The 23,458-nt window shown below is 35.5% G+C and overlaps 5 protein-coding genes across 5 annotated transcripts; all 5 read right to left on the reverse strand.

The window, feature by feature from the left end:
* Nucleotides 1-238: 238 nt before the first annotated feature.
* Nucleotides 239-1,136, reverse strand: LOC143342976 (defensin-A-like). Its single transcript, XM_076767362.1, has 3 exons — nucleotides 813-1,136; nucleotides 449-609; nucleotides 239-370 (listed from the first exon to the last, which is right to left on the reverse strand). The coding sequence occupies exons 1-2, from the start codon at nucleotides 889-891 to the stop codon at nucleotides 449-451; spliced, it is 240 nt and encodes a 79-aa protein (XP_076623477.1). The 5' UTR covers nucleotides 892-1,136; the 3' UTR covers nucleotides 239-370.
* A 1,132-nt stretch (nucleotides 1,137-2,268) lies between these two features.
* Nucleotides 2,269-3,549, reverse strand: LOC143340669 (defensin). Its single transcript, XM_076762896.1, has 3 exons — nucleotides 3,391-3,549; nucleotides 2,811-2,991; nucleotides 2,269-2,597 (listed from the first exon to the last, which is right to left on the reverse strand). The coding sequence occupies exons 1-3, from the start codon at nucleotides 3,458-3,460 to the stop codon at nucleotides 2,558-2,560; spliced, it is 291 nt and encodes a 96-aa protein (XP_076619011.1). The 5' UTR covers nucleotides 3,461-3,549; the 3' UTR covers nucleotides 2,269-2,557.
* Nucleotides 3,550-3,876: 327 nt separating this feature from the next.
* LOC143340676 (defensin-like) lies at nucleotides 3,877-4,988 on the reverse strand. Its single transcript, XM_076762906.1, has 4 exons — nucleotides 4,970-4,988; nucleotides 4,725-4,834; nucleotides 4,396-4,556; nucleotides 3,877-4,131 (listed from the first exon to the last, which is right to left on the reverse strand). Exons 1-3 carry the CDS (start codon nucleotides 4,981-4,983, stop codon nucleotides 4,396-4,398), a joined length of 285 nt encoding a protein of 94 aa, XP_076619021.1. The 5' UTR covers nucleotides 4,984-4,988; the 3' UTR covers nucleotides 3,877-4,131.
* A 1,971-nt stretch (nucleotides 4,989-6,959) lies between these two features.
* Nucleotides 6,960-7,767, reverse strand: LOC143340682 (defensin-1-like). Its single transcript, XM_076762919.1, has 3 exons — nucleotides 7,658-7,767; nucleotides 7,357-7,520; nucleotides 6,960-7,091 (listed from the first exon to the last, which is right to left on the reverse strand). The coding sequence occupies exons 1-2, from the start codon at nucleotides 7,734-7,736 to the stop codon at nucleotides 7,357-7,359; spliced, it is 243 nt and encodes an 80-aa protein (XP_076619034.1). The 5' UTR covers nucleotides 7,737-7,767; the 3' UTR covers nucleotides 6,960-7,091.
* A 1,028-nt stretch (nucleotides 7,768-8,795) lies between these two features.
* Cat (catalase) lies at nucleotides 8,796-22,648 on the reverse strand. The gene is made up of 8 exons (XM_076762555.1): nucleotides 22,310-22,648; nucleotides 15,555-15,726; nucleotides 14,695-14,836; nucleotides 11,617-11,767; nucleotides 11,178-11,357; nucleotides 10,706-10,897; nucleotides 9,916-10,152; nucleotides 8,796-9,300 (listed from the first exon to the last, which is right to left on the reverse strand). The coding sequence occupies exons 1-8, from the start codon at nucleotides 22,631-22,633 to the stop codon at nucleotides 8,899-8,901; spliced, it is 1,800 nt and encodes a 599-aa protein (XP_076618670.1). The 5' UTR covers nucleotides 22,634-22,648; the 3' UTR covers nucleotides 8,796-8,898.
* Between the last annotated feature and the right edge of the window lie 810 nt (nucleotides 22,649-23,458).

Raw genomic sequence — 23,458 nt, forward strand, 5'->3', positions numbered from 1 at the left:
CGACTGTACTAAAATTAACTCTTATCTTAAGATACCAGTACTACAAATTTTGAACAAAATAATATCCGATTGTCCAAACACAAAATATCGATCTCAAACTTTTCTCGATGCAATAACAAAAAGAAACAGTTTAGTGGACAATTTTCTATTTACGAAATGGCGTAGAAAAGCGAAATTCATGCATACGGTCTTAATTCGCTGATCAGAGGCTGTATAGATTAATAGAAACACAATTACAATAGCTGCGATATCATTTATTAGTCTTATCATATTCCAACAAAAATTATGAATCGTTGTGGATCTAATAACAAGTTCCGTTACACAGAAAATTATATTGCCGGATTTGGTATGTAAACTCGTTACATTAAATCTGCAAAGAGAAAAATCACGTGAGGCCCTTAAACGTAATTAAATTTAAAAATGAGATTAAACGTAAGATATCACGTACCTAGTTGTAGCAAGTGCAAGTACCCTTTATGCATTTTCCACCCTTTCTGCCCTCGCCCCGACAGTGGGCAGAGCAAACAGCGTCCCCGAAGATGCAGGAAACACCTTGCGTGTCGACACCACTATCCGCAACATTCAATTCGAGAGGATGTAAGTCTTCCCCTGAAATATTCGCAGTTACATTAGTTTGGGTCAGAACAGAAAGTTCATCTTTCAAACGATGTTTTAATAAAAAATTATAGATAGATTTTTACATAAACGCAAACGGATTTCTTTCTAGAAACGCTTTAGAAATCGTTCTCCGAAAACCTTTTCATTCGACGAGTACTATTTCTATTTATTTCTACTTAATAATGTGTACTAACCTTCGGCCACCTGATTGGGAGCAGCCATGGCAGCAACGACTGCTACGAGCATGAAGACAACGAGAACTTGGATTTTCATTTTGCTTTCGTATAAATCGGAGTCTGGTCACTCTAAATTTTTAAACTGACTTTTCAACCGATTTACGATGTTTATATAGAGACCCACCTCACGATAACTGATATTCTAGCGAAAGGTGGGGTTCCATTTCTATCGATAAGATGTAAATCCGCGATATTTTATCGCGCTTATTGTGTCTATTGTCACCTTTTAATATCTTTATCTGCGCACTTCATTTATCGTTTCTTTAATCTATAATATTTATTTTAAAATAGTTACTTGTACGATTTTACTATTTATAGTATTTATAGAATTTTCGTGACTCATAAGAATTCAACGAACTTTGTTCCAGCGTGATCAGAAAACTGTTGAAGAAATCAGATACTCGTCAACTTGTAAATACGTGCACTATTTGTATTAATATTCAACGGTGAAATTTTATCAAACTTCAGAGTTGACTTGATTATTTATAATAGTCCAAAAATCATAATCATCGAGAAAAAGACGTATAATCTTATTAAAAACGTTTACGTCCTCAACGCCATAAATACTCGTATTGAAACATTGTTAAGCGAACATTTGATGTCACAGTTTTGTAGTAATATAAGAATAAAAATCGAGATCGTAATCGTTTAAAATAAATTGTATAAATAAACGTGTCGTGAAGATTGTCCTTGTAACTGAACGGAATTTAAAGTAACAAAAAAAACAAAAAGATTATCAGTGATCTTATCGATAAATGGAAATCGAAAATTCGAGAAAAGTAGCATGACACAAGATGTTTACTACATCATATCGCATAATCGAATCTCCTCTTCCTGTGTATAAGATTTCTCGATGCATTTATCAATTTTAAGAAATACATATTGTATTTATCTGAAAGTATATTTCCGACGAGCATTGACGTTGTACAGATTGAACGAGGTAAAATTATTTCACCCTGTATCTTAGTAAATCAATGAAAGATAAATACGACTACGCAATATAATAATACATAGAATTGATAAAATCAACGATAATCAGTCGAGCATTAGTAATTCGTGTAAAAAAAACAGATAATAACAAGGTGAAGTGGGTATTGCAAAAGATCATGTACTTGACATAAAACAATAAAATTATTGGTAAAAATACTAAGTTTATCCTCGATCATTTCTCAAATTATAATGTGACAAATAAAAGTATTAAATAGTTCTAATAATTCTACTAATAGGAAAAGGACGTTATCAAAAAAATTATAAGTACTAACACTATTTCAACAAAAACGTGTCTTTTAGCACCTTTGATAGAAATAATCTTATAGTTTATTTATTCCAAATTTTTTAAAGACACATCAATTTGAAGCGCCGATTTCAATGCATCAATCCATCAATTCCATCGTCTTTCAAACTACAGTATATCGACTTTTTCTAATATATTTATCCATTACACATAGGACAAGGGTACACATTTGGGAACAGATTTTCTATGCAAATAGTGATATCGTTTATTTTACACTCAAATATACAGAAAAAATTTCGTTCTTCGCATCGAAATTTAATAAGATGAATTTGAACAAATCGATGTACAGAATGAAAACATGTTTTATCAATAAGTATCTTGCCACTCTCTGAAAACCAAAGTCAGTCTTTAATCGCTTTAAGTAGAAAATTCCATCGTTGGATGTCGGTGTGCACGCGAATGGTTGAATTTAACCAAAACGTTGATCCCAGAGATCCTTGAAGTTAGTTCTAAAAAAGGAAGAATACTGTAAGACAGAGAACCTAATTGACGCCTTCGAAGAACGCACCAAAATTTGTGCAAATAAAAAAAAAAGCAGAAAACGCAATGAAACGTTGCTTTGAAGTGTATCATTCTATACAGAATCATTAATGAACTGAAATATGGAAATACACATATTCCAACATTTATTATAGACCAATCTAATCGAAAAAATCACATACTTGCGACAAAGACAGACGCCATCCTCGCAGCGACCACCGGCTTTGCCCATGCTGAGACAGTTGGCAGCGCAAGCACTATGCTCAGCGATCCCCTTGATCGATAGGAGGTCACAGGTCACTCTTCTTTGTCTGAGAACGCGTTCTTCCGCTGCGGGCAGTTCCAACAGTTCAAACTCGCTCTCTGAAAAGCACGAAGCAGTTGTATACATTTTGTTTACATTATGATGCAAGCGACAATATTGCGAAAGACTTGAACTGTTTTCATCTATTTACATCTAGATCATCGAATATCTCGACGTACTTGAATTTGTTACAAATTCTTCTATACAAATATTTTAACCTACGCGAATTTCTTTAATGCGTTCAAAAAATGTACACAGCGCGGGTAATTCACTGATAAATGATTTTTATAATATTAACCAGTCCATTATTCTATTAGAACCTTAAATCAAAGATTACAAAAAATTTTGCGCGTATTTGGTTATTTTGGTTCTCTCGTGAACAGACGTTTAATAGAAAATTAATAGGAAATGTGCGAGTATTCGAACATTTAAAAATCTATGATAAATTTTACACTCACCTACGGGTGCAGCCATGACCGCGGCTGCAGCTACGAAGAGAAAAGCGGCTAGAAAGTAAATCTTAACCATCTTGGTCTTCGTTTGAGATTTTTGTTCTGCTTTGAGAAAAGACTGAAGAGAAACTGATAGTTCAATCGGATGCACAAGCTGTTTATATACAAATGTTCTTTTGCACTACGGGAGTCCCCGTCAGACGCGTAAATAGCTGTAATTCCGTAAAAATCTTTTCCTACTATGTAGTGACACAATGTTATGACTACACTGTCAGTCATTATGAAACCTCAATGTGCTGTAGTATGAAAAATATATAAAAACTGCTGAATCCAATTATATGATATACGCATATCTTTATTTATCGATTATTGTAATTTGCATTAATCATTTTTTTAACCGAATGGTCTAATAGATCCAATCTTTTATTTTATTTTAGTATTTCACGTATCATGGACATACATTAATCTAGATTAATAATACAACTTCGATGCAAGGTACGATATCGTTTATTTTTAATTTAAGTGTACATTAATAAGATTATATACTTTTATAGAACAATATGATTAATTCTAGTTGCTGGAACCCATTGAATTTTCGATGTACCCCTTACTAAACAGCGATGGAAACGCGTCGAAGCGTTTCGATGATCTTTGAAAATCATTGATACTACATTAAGTTACGCAGAAAATTCTATCGCCAGATTCGATGTATATTCGAGCAGTCCGGGTCAATGTATAGCATTAGCTCTGAAAACAACAAAATAACACATGGGTACATTGTACAGATTTTCTGCCATTCTGTATTAAAAAGAATTAGAAACTTTCCATACATAGTTTAATGCAAAAAGTCGCAAACACTTGGGATCGTCTTCATAATCTTTTCAAAATCAATATTCGTGGCTTATAAAAGATGTAATTAAAAGATTTCACTGGTTATACAATGGTTGGAATCTTGGATTACAAAATTAGATTGGCAACACCGAGAAGATTAAATTTCAAAGATCGCCGTACCTAGTTGTAGCAAGTGCAGGTACCCCTTATGCATCTGCCACCTTTTCTGCCGATGCCACGACAATGGGCAGAGCAAGCCCAATCTCCAAAGATACAGGAAACGCCTTGCGTATCGACATCATGTTCCGCAACACCCAATTCGAGAGGGTGTGATTCTGCCTCTAAAATATTCGCAGTTGTATTAGTTTGGGTCAGAACAGAAAGTTCAACGAAAAATTATAGATAGGTTCCTATTTAAACAGAAATTGATTTCTTTCTAGGAACGCTTTTCAAATCGTTCTTCGAAAACCTTTTCATTCAACGAGTACTATTTAATAATGTGTACTAACCTTCAACCACCTGATTAGGATCAGCCATGGCAGCAACGACTGCCACGAACATGAAAGCGACGAGAACTTGGATTTTCATTTTGTTTCGATCAGGTCGGTGTCTGGTCACTCTGAAGTTTTAAACTGAATTAACAACCGATTTATGGTGTTTATATACACACCAGATTATGAGATATTGACATTTTTTTAATGGGTGGGGACACGTGCATTTCTCGCAATAAGTTGTTGCAACATCTTTATCGTACCTGCTGTTACACATGTTGTCACTTTACATTATCTGTGTCTTCCGTGATCGTTCGTTTCGATTGCATTTTTCCCAATTCTGCTTGCCAGTTAATAAAACAGAAAGAAAATATCTAAAATTAATGACTGCTCCAGGTCATCCAAGTATCTTCAATCGTGATGATACGAAAAAAATATTTTGTATACAATTTAAATGTTATCGAGAGATCAATACCTTGCAAGGAGTATATTTTAGTCAAGATCATCGACGTTTCCTGTTGCATTTGAGTGACCTAATTTAAATAAAAAATATTGTAACAGTGTAAATTTGAAATTTCCAGTGTATACTCTGCAATTGTTACTTTGTTTCAAAGATTGCACGGAAGTGATGCATGCATCTTTATCTCACTCTTCATCCGCTTAATCCACCGAAGAGAACATACTTCATGAAATCAATGAAAGACAAATACTACGCAATGTAAGAATACGTGGAATTGATAAAAGGGGCGTCTATCAGTCGAGTACCAATCATTCATACAATGGAATAGATAACGAGAAAGAAAAACGCATATTGCAAAAGATTGTGTTCTTAATGAAAAACCTTTAGCTAAAAATTTGAGCAAACGCAACAACATAACGCAGTTCACAGTATGATAACGATCATAGTATTTCTTCCAATCAGATGTTAAATCCTGAACGCGTATCGCACCTTCTGATACACATGTTGCCACTTGTCAATATCTAAGTACATATCCACTCTTGATTTATCGTTTTCTGAATCATTACTGCTCTTTACGAAAATATCACTCGGTTGATTTAATATGTACCTATTCATAGACTGTGCGTGATATTCGAGAAAATACCACCGTAATTATAATGTTCAATGGAATTCGTTCCAGCAAATCAGCAACAAAAATTATTTACAATATTGCACACTCAGGTTTTGATCATTTTCCGACACGATACGATCGTTTGAAGTAAGAGAAAAATAACAACGATGAATCAGAGCATCTCGATATTATTTTTTAACGTTTCACAAAACTTTTAACGCAAAATGTTGGGCTTGATCAAAAAATTAATGATCTTTCATAAAGTCTGTTTTCTAAATCTTCTGTACATCTTACACCAATTATAATATTCGCTTAGAAACGAAAATTCTGGTAGGTGATCATGAAATAATATAAATGTCGATATCGTGATTTTAATCAATCGAGATATGGAAAAATACATGTTAAAGCTACACCTTATAATCGATCTAAATTCAAAATACAAAAAGAGGAAAAAATATGACAGATACATCTTATCAGTAAACGAAAATCGAATATTCTAGAAGCTTGCCTGACGCAATGTACTCGTTACAAAATATTGTACGATCAAGATTTTAAAAATGGTCAATCCTATGGAGTACAGTTTAGAAACACACAGCCTTAGAAATGCTCGTTATATTTTCTAGATCTGCATAAAAATTAATTCATTTATTATGTATACATATTTATGTATACATATTATTATTCTATATACTTGTGTTAAGATTTCTGCTTAATTAATAAAAAAAAAGCTATGCTCTTCAATATTCCCAATCGTTCTGTCAAAAATACGAACACGGAATTTCCGGGAGTAAACAGACTGACTCCTTTTGTATGCAACTTTTCCTACTTTACGGTATGTCACGTTGCGGTGCTTCCCCGTCGTTTCCATTCTGGTTTTCCCGACAAACGTGTTATTTGTATCCATATCAATATTGCTATCTATACAAGTGACAATCCGTTTGAAGTATCGTTAAAAAAAATTTTTCATCGCGCATATGAACGTGTGTTTACTCAGAGTTGTTTAATCTGTGCTTTCTCTTGTCAAAACTCGACCGTAGTAATGTTCAGAAAGGCATCAACAAAACTTTTCCAGACTGCAAATTGCACCAGAAACGTATGGAAATGTATTTATGAAAACGTCCATAATAGGGATTGGTTGTTTTTTAATTAACATCTACAAAATATATTTTTTTATGATTCAGAATCTTTCACCATGCTTATTTATTCATACATATTTACATTACATGTTTTAAAGATTAAGTCACATTGCACAAAAAATTGTATCGCCGGATTTCATGTATACTCGAACTGCTTGTACCAGCTATTAGCATTAGCTCTGAAAACAGAAAAATAATGGTCATTAATTTACATATTCATAAAATTAGATTTTTCTTTTTAATTATTGCAATATACGTAGCTTAATTGAAAAGGGTACAAAATACTTGTGATTATTATTCTACTCGTCCTAAGGATAAACGAATGTTGAAAATATACAGAGTGTTCTGTTACAAATATAGTTAAAACTGGTGTAATGGTTGAAACCTTGGGTTAAAAAATTAGATTGGCAACACCTAGAAGATTAAATTTTTAAAATCGCGTACCTAGTCGTAGCAGGTGCAGGTACCCTTTATGCAGGTGCCACCTTCCTTGCCAATGCCACGGCAGTGGGCAGAGCAAGCCCAATCTCCAATACTGCAGGTAAATCCTCTCTCGAGATCACCATTTTCTCCCAAAGCAGCAACTTCCACAGCGTCAATTTCTTTCTCTAAAATTTACGCAGCAATTTAGTACGGTTTGTCTATTACATACGACAACTAAGAGCTACGAGCAATTTAAATCTTAAACATGGATTAAAATTAATATATTTTTATTCTTGTTGTAGATTGTATAGTGTATACTAACCTTCGGCCACCTGATTGGGAGCAGCCATGGTAGCAACGACTGCTACGAGCAAAAAAGCAACGAGAATCTGGATTTTCATTTTGTATCGAACAAGTCAAAGACTGGTCAGTCTGAAATAGTAAACTGAATTTTTTACCAATTGATGGTTCTTATATACAGCTCTCATTATCATAAGATTATCTTTAAAACGGTGGGGACACGTGTATTTTTTCTAATCAGATGTTATGTATAGATGAAATGATACGAATATCAATATCGCGATTTTAATCATTGGAGATAAGAGAAATGAAAAAACAGGTGTTAAAGTTAAACCTCATAATCTATTTAAATTTTAAATACAAAAGGAGGAAAGAATATCACAGATACATCTAATCAATTGACGAAATCGTTATAAAAAAAGTGACCAATTCTACGAAGTAAATATTCACTTAAAATTATATAGTTATAATAAATTGCGTTAACTTTGTAGTAAACTTATGGGTTTACTATTTTTTAAAATGATACTGGAAACATGCAAATGATAGTCTGACGATCCACAAATAATGTAGAACATGCACCATAGAGAAAATTAGTAATACGAAGCGTAACACCCAGCGTGCTACTTCATGTTTAAGCTCTAAATATATTCTCACGTTAAAATCTAATGAGATTTTTAGTAAACTTGCTCCAATAACTACATTTGAGACAGTTAGAAACAGACTCTTATTTTTCACAGTCAGAATTTTATCAAGAATACCATCGAGATTCACCTTGTACGATGACGTAAATTCCTCTTCGAAGATAACCCGATAGGTTACCTCGTGACATTTTTAAAGACTCGAAACGAGATAATTCCTGCAATAAATTACTTTGTAATAACTTTATAATGCGCATTCTAATCGTAATAATAATTTCAAAAAATTCGAAGCAAGATAATCTTGAATTATGTAACTCTACAAAAAAAATTTCAATATCAAATATATTCATTTCGACCAAGTGACAATGTAACGAGTTCACTCATAATCTATGCAATACCCAATCCAGGGAAAATATTTATTTTATTGCATTCTACTCGTCATAAGGGAAAAGGTAAACGGAAAATCAATCGTAACGATGTTAAACAAATAGCTAAAGACGATCTCTAACGAAAATAGGAATAATAATAATACATTCTTTATTCGTGCACAATAATAATAATTACATAGTGTATAGAAATAATAGTAAAATAATGATGAATATAATTAAAAGCAAGGATATTCTCTTCACAAATTGGCTGATTGGCCTGAAGCACTGATCTTAACACCAATTTCCTTGAGGCATTCCGTCAATCTTTTGCCAAGGTCTACATCCACCGCGCTGAAGTTCTTTACCGCTCTTTCGACGATGAACGGCGACGCACGGCTAAGATTATCTGCCAAATTCTTCACCAGTCTTGACTTCTCGTCGGAGTTGAGAACGTCTCTCCAGAATACGGTAGCCTGTCCGAAATCGTCTTCGTTTACAGGCTGGTAGCGATCCACGTCGCCGCTCACAGGATAACTTGGTGAACGCACGGCCGGGCATTCTTTCGGACCTTTGAAACTGTTGGGATAGTAATTCGGCGCGCCATTTTGATTGTACACTGTCATGTCACCATCCCGTTGGTAGTTCGACACCATAAATTTCTGAAAGTCAACGAAGTTGATCAATTATTCGTACTTGCATCTACGAAAGACTTGGCTGGTTTTCGTTTACACTTGCTATATCTTACGCTTAAAGTTGTATATTAAAGAAAATAACTGTAAAACGTTCTTGACTCTTGGTTTCGAGTCATCCTCCGTACATGAGTTTCATGAAAATGGATGCAACTTTAAAGTTTGCATTCTATTAGAAAAATACAAGGCAAGCTAACGGATTAGTGCTTCCTCCAACAAACAATATGCAAGTTAATCCTTTTCATTTCTCTTATTTTCATTATATCTTTTCTTGCTGGTACTCGTTACTGTCTGCATAATTATTTTAATCTACGGCTATTAATTTTCACGGATCTCCACTGATTCGCGACTACGGTTCACGGTTTAAATTACCCTTGAAATTGCACTTTAATTAAATTCAGTTTCCTTTTAAATAAACGTAACGAATTTATTGCATACTTGCCTCGATTTAACGCGTTGCCTCCCGCTTAAAATTAAATTAGCATCGTAAGAAAATAATGTATGTATTAACGAAAACTGAAAATTTTACGGCTTTGGTGGGTCGATAGTCGTATGGAAGTATGGAGACAAAGCTTGGTAAATTACCTTGAATGGGCAATTAACTGGAAGTTTAAGATAATTCGGACCGAGACGATATCTTTGAGTGTCACCGTAAGCGAACAGACGACCCTGCAGCATTTTGTCAGGGCTCGGTTCAATACCAGGCACCATATGAGCCGGATCGAAGCCCAGTTGTTCCACGTCGGCGAAGTAATTCTCTGGATTTCGGTCCAACACCAGCTTACCAACAGGGATGAGCGGGAATTCCTTGTGCGGCCAGACCTGTTCAACGCAGAACGAAACACTTTAATCATGGCGCGCTCTCACGCGACTTTAAATATTTCCATACAAATTAGAATTAAAATATCTTCGATTCCAAGAACTAATAATTATTGTTTAAACACGATCTCCACATTTCTGCAAGCACAACTCCATTCAATTTGAAACGAATTACTTCATTAAAATTTAATTCTGAAATTTCGACTTGGATTAAAACGGGACCTTAATATTCCCATACGCAAAACATTGTTCGATTCAAAATGGAAGAATAACTGTGTTCTGTTTCATTTGAATTTTAAATTGAGGATTCGATTCGAAATCAAAATGAAACATCTACAACTGAGACAAGTAGTCGCTTATTGCTAATAGACGATCCAAAAACGTCTCTATAAACAAAACACATTGATCGAATCGTTACTGAACGACTCGACATTGATTTCCTTCGTTGAACTTGTACTTTATATTACGCGTATAAAATTTAAATATAATTATTCCAGTTAGCAGCTCCAGTTTCTTCGTCGCCGAAGCTAGCTGCTGTTTAACATCGATTCGTTACCTTGGTCACGTCGAATGGATTCCATCTGAAGGTCTTTGCTTGACTGGGAGTCATAATTTGAATGTAGAACGACCAGGACGGAAAGTTGCCACTCGCGATTGCATTGTAGAGATCCCTGATGGAGTAATCAGGATCCGTACCGCTCAATTTTGTCGCTTTTTCGACCGGAAGGTTCTTGATTCCTTGGTCGGTCTGCATAAATATAAAAAAACAATAACACTTCTACTTCTCAGCAAACACTCTAAGCTCGGTTGGACAGATACTTACAAACACGATTAAAATTCATCATTACACTATTTTTTTTGAATTGTTGGCATTGCAAAACTAAGAACCGACGTACCGAAATATTTCTGGTAAAACCAATGTTACCAAAAATACATTGTTCGCGAGTATACGTCCACGACTGTGAACGTCGTGGGAAGTGAAAATTTTCGAGAACGACGATTATACGCTGTGGAACCAAAAATCGTACCTTGTAGATAAATTTACAATAATTTATCTCGTTCTTGGCGTTCACGAGCTTGAACGTGTGCGAACCGAAACCGTCCATGTGGCGATGACCATCGGGAATACCGCGGTCCGAGAACAGGAACAAGACCTGCTGCGTCGACTCCGGTCTCAGAGAAAGGAAGTCCCAGAACATGTCGCCGTCCTGTGGAAGACAATTCGATTAACACGTCGTTTAGAGCGGCGCTAATTAGGGAACGAGTAAACAGTATCCAGCATCGCGACTACGGAACGATAATGGAGTTGTTCGCGCGACCTTCGACGAGAAAAACGGTGTACTTTTGCAAAACGAATAGTAGACTCGATCGAAGTTTAGCAAAATTGATTCGGTATTTCGTACATCAACAACGATTAAAATTTAACTGGCAAGCAGTTACGCATTTTTATACTAATCATTGTCGCACCTTCAGATGGGTGACAGGGTTTCTCTTCTGAGTGTGAATGAAACTGGGGAACATCAGTGGATCCTTGACGAAGAAGATCGGCGTGTTGTTGCCCACCAAATCCCAGATACCCTCCTCGGTGTAGAATTTAAGAGCGAAACCACGGGGGTCCCTGCAAGCGTAACGAACCAAATTAATATTAAAGGACAAAGGTACCTCCAGTTTCAACGGTGATAAATACTTTTTCCCCGATGCAACTGCACGATGGCGAAACAACGAATTGAGTCATTTATTAAAACGCAACGCGAGATAAAAAGTTCGCAATCGCGTGATTCATTGGGAAATTGTTTCGCCGACGGAGGTTTCGAAAAAGAAACTTTTCCACGCCCCTGGACGATCGATCGCGAGGTGGTGTGCTCGTTTGCATTTCCGGTACGCTATTTCGCGCGTTTCCGTGCCACTAAGTCGGCTAATTCGAACGCAAGGAACAACGAACCGAGCGTTTCCGTCATTCTCGAGTGGCCAACGATGCAAAATACGAGGAACTGTCCGTATTTTATATCGAGGCGACTTCTTGGACTCAATGAGAAGCAAAACTGAACACACACACACACGTGGATAAAAGTTTCTGGCGACCACCTTTTTTATATACAGGGTGTTCACCCACCCCTGGGAAAAAATTTTAATGGAGGATTCTGGAGGCCAAAATAAGACGAAAATCAAGAATACCAATTTGTCGATAAAGGCTTCATTAAACAGTTATTAACATTTAAAGTTCCGATCGTACAGAATTTTTTTCTAGAACGTGGGTAGGATTTCGAGGGTATATCTATTCACCAAAAATGATTGTAATTGACCCCCGCAACCGAAAATAATTTTTTCAGAACGATTTGAAATTTTTTAATTCAATTTTTTAATAACTTTTTAACGAAGCCTCAATCAACAAATTGATATTCTTGATCTTCGTCTTATTTTGGCCTCTAGAATCTCCCATTAAAATTTTTTCCAGGGGTGGAGGAACACCCTGTATATTACATTTTGAACAACATAAATGTATAATAATTTATCAAGAACGAAGTCGTCCTAAACTTTTGTCCGCTACTGTGTGTCGTCGAATTTTTCTAAATGTCACCATCGTAATTTAAATCGAAGGTTACGTTCGAATATTCCAAATTTGCAATTCACAAAACGTACGAATGCACAGTCGACTCCGAATCAAAACTACGACTTTGGGAATGCCAGGTTCCGAAATCAGACTACGTTCGTTTCCCTGAACAATCGGAAACTGTGACTAGCGAATCGAGTAGTTTTCCTCCAATTGCGCCGACATTTGTTCGATCACGAGTGACGCGAGGCTTTTGGCATTTCGTTTGACACCGGGAACAATCACCGTACCAGAAAATGCTCAAATGAAACTTATCGAGGCAGAAGTAATACCGAATTAATGATTGAAGGGCATAACGAAGGCAAGTCGTGATCGTTAGGGCAGAGACAGAATTTACAATCTGTACTTGTAAAACTAAAGCTGAAAAGAAGTCCTTAGCTCGATTAAAGAAACGTTTCGATAGCTTCTTAATCAGGAAGTGACTCGTTTAGAAAGTTGATCGTAAAATATTTAAAAAAATTCGAGACGCCCGGATAGATGAAAATAAATTAAATCCAGTTTATTGAAAAGCTAAAATAGCGTTGCTCTACTGGCTGTGATTCTTTAATTGGCACTGATCCGTCGTCGTTTCGATATTTCACGCCACTTAGATGCCGTTACAAACCAGAATACGATAAAATCGCGGTTACGAAGATCCAGATCAATCGTTTCTGCGGGAAACGAAACCACCAGGTTACCGTGAGAATCCTAAACATCGAGAAAGCGAGTCACAGATTATGATAAGGAGCCTGGAGCGCTCAACTGGAAAACATTCTACTGCTCTTCGTTTATCCCGTAGCGGTATAAGAAGAATTCAGCGTAAGGATTTGAACTCTCGTCCTTATAAAATGGTGGCGGTGCAAGGAACTAAGCGAGCGTGACAAAGCAAATCGCGTGACTTCCTCTGAAAACTTTCTTAACTCGTTGAGGGATGAAATTGTCCTGTTAACGAGCGACGAAGCGCATTTTCATTTATCTGGTTCACTGAACGAACAACATTTACGTCGCTGGTCCGATTCGAATCCCAAACTACTTCATTTGCGTTCTCTTCGCGGTCCACGCTTAACTATCTGGTCCGGTATAACAAATTTAGTTTGAGCAACGTTCACGCAACGAGTGCAGAAGAATTTCACGATTCGAGTAAATTATGTAATATCAAACGTAACACCGTGCATTCAAATAGATATTAAGCAAGTAGGAATTGTAGATAAACAACACTTTTATACACGCGGATGAACGTTAGATAGAATTATTATCTTCGAGTGGCTACTTCACGTGTCATAATCCATCTGTTTGCACTTGCATTAACGGTAATAACCTTGTTCAAGATGCATCTATAGTGGACAGAATGCACAGTCAAACGTTCCTATTGCCATCTGAGCAAACAAAATAAAGCTTGTCTTACAATGGATACGTATTTTTGCAGTTACGTTTGGTCAATGGATCGCACGTGTACGAACATTAAACGCGCGTTTTAATCGTGTCTGCAATGTTTGCTCGTGACCTATATTTATTTGAAAATTTACTTTTAATTAGACGACAAATTCATCGTGGATAGAAAACAATAGGCGAATATGTATATTAAAAGAACAGAACTTGATAAAATTTAATTTTAATTAATTCTATCGAGCTCGTAATTACAATGTTATTAGATTGCCACAACACTGTACAGTAACAAATATACATATGAAATTATTATGTATGAGTATCACATGAAAACCGTACAACCGACGATGATTAGAGTAGACAGCGTACTTTCGATTTTATCTTTCATTCTGTAATTTATACATATTTTCTTATTTTTCATTCTTAAGTAAAAGATGACGTATTCGCGTCGAAACGTTCGAATAAAATTTGCTCAACCGCTTCTATCAAGACTGAACAAAGAGTTCACGCTTAAATATATTCTAGGATAGCGTGCGATGCGCTTTTTGCAAAATTTTCTTTCTAATTACCTGACCGTATCTGCCGAACCGCTTTCACCGCTAACGGCGGAGAATCTCACGGCGATGGGCGTTTTTTTACCAATGCTGGTCAAAACCTTCGCCTTAGTATACTTGGAAATATCGTGGGTAACTTCGAAATAACCGAAAGCACCTGTAATCGAAAGACAGAAAACATATAGTAAAGTAAACAATGGTTAGAAACCAAGAGGAAGATATAGGAACTTGAGCAAAAAAAATTTCTTTATTCGTTGTCGAATATTTCTATTTTTATTTATAATTTCCAGAGTTGAGATTCGCGAATCATGAAAATTTCAAATCATTTTGCGATTTTTTTCTTAAGAAATTATTGTTGAGAACCGATTGCATAGAAGAGAATTTGCAACAGCGATAAGTAGGTAACAAATATAAAATTGGACCAAACTATAGTAGCTTCTGAGTCATCGTGTACGTAAATAATTTGAAAAATAAAGCCTAAGGTACTTGACCCACATAATATTTTTCTTTTGTTCTGTACTCAAGATAAATCTTTAAATCAATGAACAAGATTATTGGATTTTATAATATATACTGATTATTCGAATCTTGGTATGTCGTAATAAGAGAGACGAACGCTCTGATTTAGATAATATTAAAACGAGGATTTATATGCTTTTAGAATTATTAGTGGACATCCCTGTAATGAACGTATATCTATTGATTGTTAAAGAATATTTCAGCAGCAGTCGTTTATCCTGTTACTCATTCAACGATCCTCGTATTTGGTATTTTCCCTTTGCAACGTGAAAAATCCCAACGTCGAGCGACAATCTGTACTGCAGAAAATCCTTTAACATACGTTGATACGCTTAGAACGTGACAAATTAACTAACCAGCTCCTTTCGCGTGTACAACACGCTCCGGAATCCTTTCTCTGTCGAAGTGCGACATTTCGTCGAGAAAGACATAATCCTGCACCAACAAGGGACCACGTGGACCCGCTGTCAAAATATTTGTTTTGTCAGCAATTGCTTGGCCACTTGCGGTTAACAATACTGGCTCGCCCTAGAAAAATAATAATACGTCTTTATTTTATTCGGTCTGCATACAATACGAATCGAAGGATTAAATAAAATGTGGAATAAACAGATACAATTTGTTAATTTTATTTTATTAATTATACCCCGTACCATTAACCCACTGCCCTCCTCAGAATATAATTTTCATTTATTTTTAATTTCAACGTTTGTTATTGCACATTACTTTAACGTCGCTCGTTTTATCGCCATTTTTCACGTGAAAAAAAAAATTTCCACGGTATCTCATAAAGATTTAAATTACAAGTTTAACGAACAAGCTTCGAGCAGTGAAAATTATATTTTTAGTGTATATTTAATTCTAATCCGCTGTATAATCGTTGATATTACTTGCACATTGCAAAAAATAAAAATGACGATATTAAGTAAACGATTGATGCACCTTGAAGAAATATTGTCGACATGAGCAATGCGAAACTTATCTTGAATAATGACGCTGCGTAATGTTTCTACCATTGAAGATTATCGTTGCATGAGTCGTCATAGATAATGCACATTTGAATTTAAGCGAATCGTACCTTTCCTCGCGATCAATATATTGAGCTTAATTGGTCAATATTGAATATTTACTAAAACCGTAGTTAACGCTGTTTCCTTCGACGCTCCAAATTCTAAACACATACTCTAGTTAATTTAAAATACAGTTAATTGTATTTTCTGGAGACTCAGGATCCTAAAATTACAACTTTAAAATATAAATGATTTCTTTTTTAAGTAATCGTGATGCGATTTACAAAAATTTTGTCTATTAATAGCAATTTTTAAACTTTGTCACGTTCCTCCAAACAATAGTTAAAGTATTATTATTATTCAAATAAAATTCATCTTATCTCAATCTGCAGTTGATCGATAGTTGATTTAGTGCAACAGAGACGATTCCATTATCTTTATTTTTTGACTTGCCAACTGATTTTAAGTCAATCTTCAAGTAAACACGACTCAGAGATACGGATTATTACGATATCGTTGCAGAGATTGTGTACCGATTGCATTCCGTGTTGTATGGAATAGTATTCCATAATCGAAGTTGGCATTGGTTAATCCAGAGTTACGTAATTAAGTGGAATCGTTATATGCACAAGAGGGCGATGAAACTCATCGCATACGAGAATTGTTTCACTCTACGCTGATTACTTCGTTTCAAGGTAAATTGTGAGATAATTATACTCGATCAAAGATTCTCTATCTGCCTAGATTGATAAGAAATTCTTCTATTGTTTTAATGTAATCTCTGTATCATAAAACGAAGTCATTACGAAATTTCAAATATAATTTTTCATGTTTCAAAGACCGTGATAAAGTTTAAAAACTATTCTTCACAATAGTATCAGATTTCGCTACTTTGCTCGTATAACCATGTCCACCTACATAAAAGAATGTTTCAAGTAAATATTATTTGACAAAAGTTTTCTTTCTTAACATGAAGCTAACAATGTGATTGGTTTCTAAGAAAACAACTTGCAACAACTACACTATATATTTTTACTGTATTTGTGTTTTCTATATTCAACAATGACGTAGAAAATTAAAAATACGATATTGTGAAATGTTATAATTGAAATCAATTATAAAATTTTCGAGTGAGTACTTTTCATGTGTCACAACCCATTTCCACTTACATTAATAGTACGAAATACTCTTGCCATCTGATCAAACAAAATAAGACCTTGTACAATGGATATTGTACGCCAGTGACTCATATTATTAAAAAGTTCACTTTTAATTAAACGACGAATGCATCGTAGAAAAAGAAACATACAATGGATAAATTATATATTAAAAGAACTGAACGTATTATGTAAATTTCATCACACTCTGACCTTTATGCATTATATCGGTGGTAGTTCAATTGTCGTGGGAAAAACAATTCTAAAATTAAAAGTTAATCAAATTTTACGTGTTTGTGATTACAAATTCATTACCTCTCACTACTATTTTCTAACTACAAATTGCTTTCGAATTTCCAACTAGATAGCCTGCAACCACTGTACGAGTAGCCTAATCCGTGCATTAATTAGAATAGTTTACTGTTCGCGGGAAGCCTTATTTTGTATATTATACTATGTGTTATTAGTAATAATTTATTACGATACAATAAATTAGAGAAAAAGAAAATTATGAGCACTGGTTCAGAAACATTCAATTCTCGTAAATCTGTCAAAATTATGCAGAAAACCAAGAGTATTAACTAACTAATTTTGTATCTCACTTTCCACGATAAATCGTCATTTTATATTACATCATAGATATTCGATACGATAACTAATTCGAAAATTACAGGAGCTTACAAAATCGTTTAACGATATTACGTAATAAGCACACTTTTACCTTCGATGTCGCGTTCTTTTGGTCGTTATCTAATCGAAAAGTAAACGATCCATTAAGATTTCATTTCTCCGCGTATAAATTTTCTTTCGCTATATCGAAACAAATATTTTTATTTTTAATGCCACGGATAAAATCGCTGTTTGAACTGAAATCTTTAATTGCCGAGTTCATACACGGATGGATAAACAACGATGGAAAAGCTGTTCGATTTCTAGTCGTTTCAGGAAACTTTTATCGGACGTCTATCTCCGGGGGCCATCGTTTGATCACCGAACGACCGTCGATATTTAAAATTTTCCGAAGTTACGCGTTCGAATTTTTTTTTTTTTTTTTTCTTTTTTTTCCCCCCATTGCACGCTACCGTGACACACTTCTAGATCTCGTAGCGGCAATTATCGTCGTTTCATCGCCAGCACTACGGGACACCTAAACGGCAATTTGCGGTTTGTGTATCGTACCGATTTCCATCGAACTGCCACGCAATTTCTACTATTCCGCGGAGGATTGCAGCGTTCGCTCGCGTCAATCATCTGGCGTTGAATTATTCGACCGCGATGAATAAAAATGACATACGATCGAGGAAAAACGCGCGTCCACCGCGCCTCGTTCGCCTGATCAATGAACAGATACGCAGTCTAACTAGGGGAACGGTCAGAGAAAACAACGTGCATTAGTCGTTGTTTCCCCTTGGGGAAAATAAACGTCATCGTCTTTCCAATTAACATACAAAATGAACGCAAAACGGTTTCTTCTAATTATATTTTTGCAACGATATAACGTTCACTCTATGGACGCAAATAAATGGCGTAACTCTGAAGATTGGTGAAAATGAAACTCATAAATTGAATGGGAAGTTAATTCCTTTTCTATTTCCACAAGATCGTAACTCAAATATTTACATTATGCACACCTTATCCGAATGTTTGTAAACTGAAATGTTTTAGAGACAAGCTATATCGCTTTTTTTTAAATTTGTTTAACACCGAGCCAGGTGATTCTATTTCGACAACATATTCTCCTCTAAACGTGAAAAAACACCGTAAAAATATAGAATCGGAACACGTTTTGTTTCTAAATATCTCGTAACGTGTTCGCTGTTCGATAATTAACACAGAATTTTCCTATCCGCGATCGAACGAAAGGTGGCAACATTCACGAGCTGCGTGACTCACTATGGATAATGCTTCAGGATGATGTGCCCTTGGCAGTGGTCCACTTAGGAAATGGAAAGGCTGTTATTCAATGCTATTTTTTACGTTAAGATAAACTAACCGCTGAAGAAATGCTAAATTAAACGAAGCATTATCAGCGGATCATATCGCAAATTGAATCTAATCGGCGAAACTTTGAAATCGCGAAGATCATTTTTTATGGAATAACTGATAAATCTCTGAAAACTTCCCAAGAGAAGATTTAAGGAGGCATATCGATCCAGAATTTGGAAAAAATTTTTTTCAGAATTACGAGAACTTCTCTCGTTTCTGACGAACGAGGCATGGAAATTCTCGTGAGAATCTATGTGCTAACCACCCACGCGATCGGTATTGTGTTTAAATCAGTTTCTCAACTCGTCGTGAATTATCGTAATTTCACAATGAACTAATTCCTCGCGGCGAACAAGAATTTTCAACGCGTTCAGAATTTGTAAATCCTTTCTCGGATATAAATCTAACGCTGTTCGTAAAATATTTCCGTCTACGACCACCTAATAGAAGAAATAAACTACTTTAGATCCCCCAGATATTCTGATTTCCCTAGCAAAGAGAATTTTCCTCTATAAATCAATCTAATTGCGATATTATTTAATAATTTCACGTTCACCGTCGACTCGATTCACGCACCAAAACGCCTACGTAACAAAGTGTACATGCATTACGATATTCAGGGGCAAGCTGATGTGGGGAATACCATTAACCCAAGCGATTTTGCTATTATTAGCTTCATTTGCACCGTCACTGCAAAAGAGGCACACATATATTTCGTCAAATACTCGGGCCACGTATGTGTGCAAAATGCGTTGCAGGATTAAATTGATACTACGTCAGCATCCTTAATTAACTTCCTGAGAACTGTACTATTGTTCGAGTAACTTGGAATATTCGTATTTGCCAAAGAATTTTGTAGATTTTATAGGTAAACCAGGTTATCTGGTTGGCGTGCAAGGATTATTTAAAAAAAAAGGATTCAGAACTTCGAAAACAGATAAATTGATTCTATTGCAAGCTAAGCGTGCAGGCTTTCTTTGAAATTCAGCTTGTAAAGCTCAAGATTTATCGACTCTTCTAGGACGAAGGGGACGTGAGAAGTTCTTTGCTAATTGAGGTGCCTAATTCTGAGAAATGACTGCACCGATGAGAATATATGATCGTGTCCCGTAAACTAAAAGGTACTGATATTGCTACTTGAACTTGATCACTTACACTGCAGAACGATGTACCGATCTTTCCAAATTTGAAGAAACCGGTCGACAATTATTAGAGTACCTAAAAAAATGCTACATAATTTTAGTCATCTCGTTTAGCGCTAAAAACACCACACAAAAATTAAATTTGAACTATAAAGTGTACTTTCGAAAGTGCTTAATTAATAAAAATTAAATTGGAGATACTAAAAAGGTTTGCTACGAAATACTAAATGTGCCAGTGCCTTTGTTTACGCGTGAAACGTGTCGTGATAACAATTTCGTGCCCGTAGTAATGTGAAATATTGCAAATAAAGATCCATACGTACAAAAATACATAAAAGCAATATTTTCAATAGTTACAAATGTTTTTACGCTTTAACGCGTGCTGTACCAATGCATATTTTCATCCGCCACTCTATCTTGCATTTGTTTACATTTTCGTTACTCTCATTTATTTTTAAAACGAGTTACGAAAGAATGAAACTGTCTATGTTTTTTACACTATTATTGGATGCAAATCAGAACCAAACGAAACGGAATTATAACAAATTATAATTCTATAATTTAAATCATAATTTGCTCGATGCACAATCTAGACCTTGCTCCGTCATACTATTAACTCTTTCGAGGAATTGTACATTTTCTGAACAAGACTTAATTGAACAATAATGATCGGAGTCACTTCGTATAAAAGAATCTCTCGTGGGTTTCTGCCGGACTTAATCTAGAAGTTAAAAGAAAGAAATCTTATATAAAGTTTGTGAATAAACGCTTTGTTTTTAGGGATAAAAATAAATGTTCCATCATATGGTATAAAAGATCGATTGTGTAGTTACATGTTTCTTTTTTGTAGTTCTCAAAAATAATTTTTATTTCCCATTGGAATAATCTGAGGATTCTGTAGAACCGAAAAGAAAGTTCCGATGTGATTCGCGAATTAGTTAGAATACTGTAACGAATTCATGACAATCTCAGTAATTTTAAAGAGTGCGATAACGTATCGCTATCGAGAACTCCTTCGATAGAAAACAGCGCTCGGTAGTATTACTCAACTTGTACACAAAAATAAACCGTCCAGCGTATGTAAAGAGTCGATTGTATTTGACTAAGGTCTAACTGAAATAGCAAATCAAGAAGTATAATAATATCGTTGCAAACTTTCATTCACCTTTTAATTTCACACGTTGCTTACTGATATTGAAAAGAGTGACCTTAAAGTCGCTATTTTTTTCTCATTTTTCGAAACTGAATTGCCAAATAATATCTCATGACTAGATATCAATCGCAAAAAATTTTAAGTTCAGCTAAGAATTGGTTTCAGAGATCAATGGGTCAAACTAGTCAAAAATCATTATCGCATCAGCCTACATATATCAGTCCAACAGTTCGAAATTTTCAGAATGGAAAATGGTCTATTTGCTATACTATATTGTACTATTTAATTCCTGATAAGTCAACCTTGGTACACAAACTATTTGACGATGGACAATTATAATTGCTACTCGCAGTCTTTATTGTTATTTCTACTTCAATATTATTTACAAGGCCACTACAAACAGAATATCTACAACAAATCTAACCTAAACGATACATCCATTGCTCTATTTATTCATACACACGAAAAACACATGTCGAAAACCTAAACAGTACACTTATTCCTTCGCGTGGCTAACAAACGTGACACCTGCCAAACAAATCTGCAGTATCGACCAGTGCCTGTTTTACCGATGGGTCAGCAACGAAGGAGAACGGCGGGCAAAATGTAAAAAAAGAAAAAGTGAAATTTCACTACGATGTCCAACGAGGACGCACTACCTACCTCTGAATGTTTCTTGTATTCGTTCAGCTGCTCTGCAGCCGGATCTCTCTTGGAGGGCGTCATCTTGTCCTGATCTTTCTTGCAAGAGTAACTTCTGAATGAAAGTCGATGTAAAGCGAACGGCGTGAGAAGCTTTCTCGAGAGGCGTACACTAGTTTGCGTTCCACGTTGCGAACAACTGAACACTCGCAGGAGCAACGGTCTTTTATCATCGCTGCGAACCGGTATGTGGTGGAGGCGCGACGAAATGACGTTGCGTGTCAACACGCGATCCAACGACACCACCCGAGCAACCTGTACAAGGCCCGAACTCCTCCTCGACATTCTTCGGCAATCTTCGCCTGACGCGTCACTACTTCTTCGCCGCTTCAAAAATTTACCGCGGAGACGGATCGTTCTTAAAAAGCTCTTCCACTCTAGAATTCCAACAAATTGCACATTTGTTCCCTTGCATTCTCTTCAACCTCGAAATTCTAAACTTTTGAACCATAAAATTGGAATTTTTTAAATTACAGAAGCGTAAAAGTCGAGAGCAGTTCGAAACTCCGTTTTGTGGTATCCTCGTTCTCGTTTAAAGAAATTTAAATAATTTTTGCTTTGTACTCCCATGGTTTTGTTCCTTTGCATTCCCTTCAACCTCGAAATTTTGAATTTTGTTAATAAATGATTATCGTTGATAAATCCCGATTAGAAGACAACGTTTAAAAAATTGTACCGTTTGTCGTAGCGTGTTGACAATTGCAAGTTTGATAAATTCGCGAGACGAAAAAAAACCATCGCGATCGGATTATAGGATTATTTTATTGGAACGAGTCGCGACAAAATTTATTTGAATACTAGAGACGAGTTGGGAATGAAATTCTACTATTGCACGTTGAAATTTTATATTTATAGGCGTTAAAGTGACCGCGACCGTTCCAATCTAGTGCCTTTTCTAGTAACGGACTAATTACGTGCAATGATTCTAAATGATACATTTCCAGGCAGTGTTCTAAAACAATGAAACGTCGAATTCCCTGATTCCCTACTGTTTCATTACTTTGTACTGCATACTTGCAAGCACGTAAAGTACTTCCGATTCTAATCACTCGTACAACACGAAACATTGTAGAAAAATTTTCGTTAAAAAATCAAAATATTTGATAGACT

This window comes from Colletes latitarsis, chromosome 1, assembly GCF_051014445.1.
Source record: "Colletes latitarsis isolate SP2378_abdomen chromosome 1, iyColLati1, whole genome shotgun sequence".
Classification (NCBI taxonomy): Eukaryota; Metazoa; Arthropoda; class Insecta; order Hymenoptera; family Colletidae; genus Colletes; species Colletes latitarsis.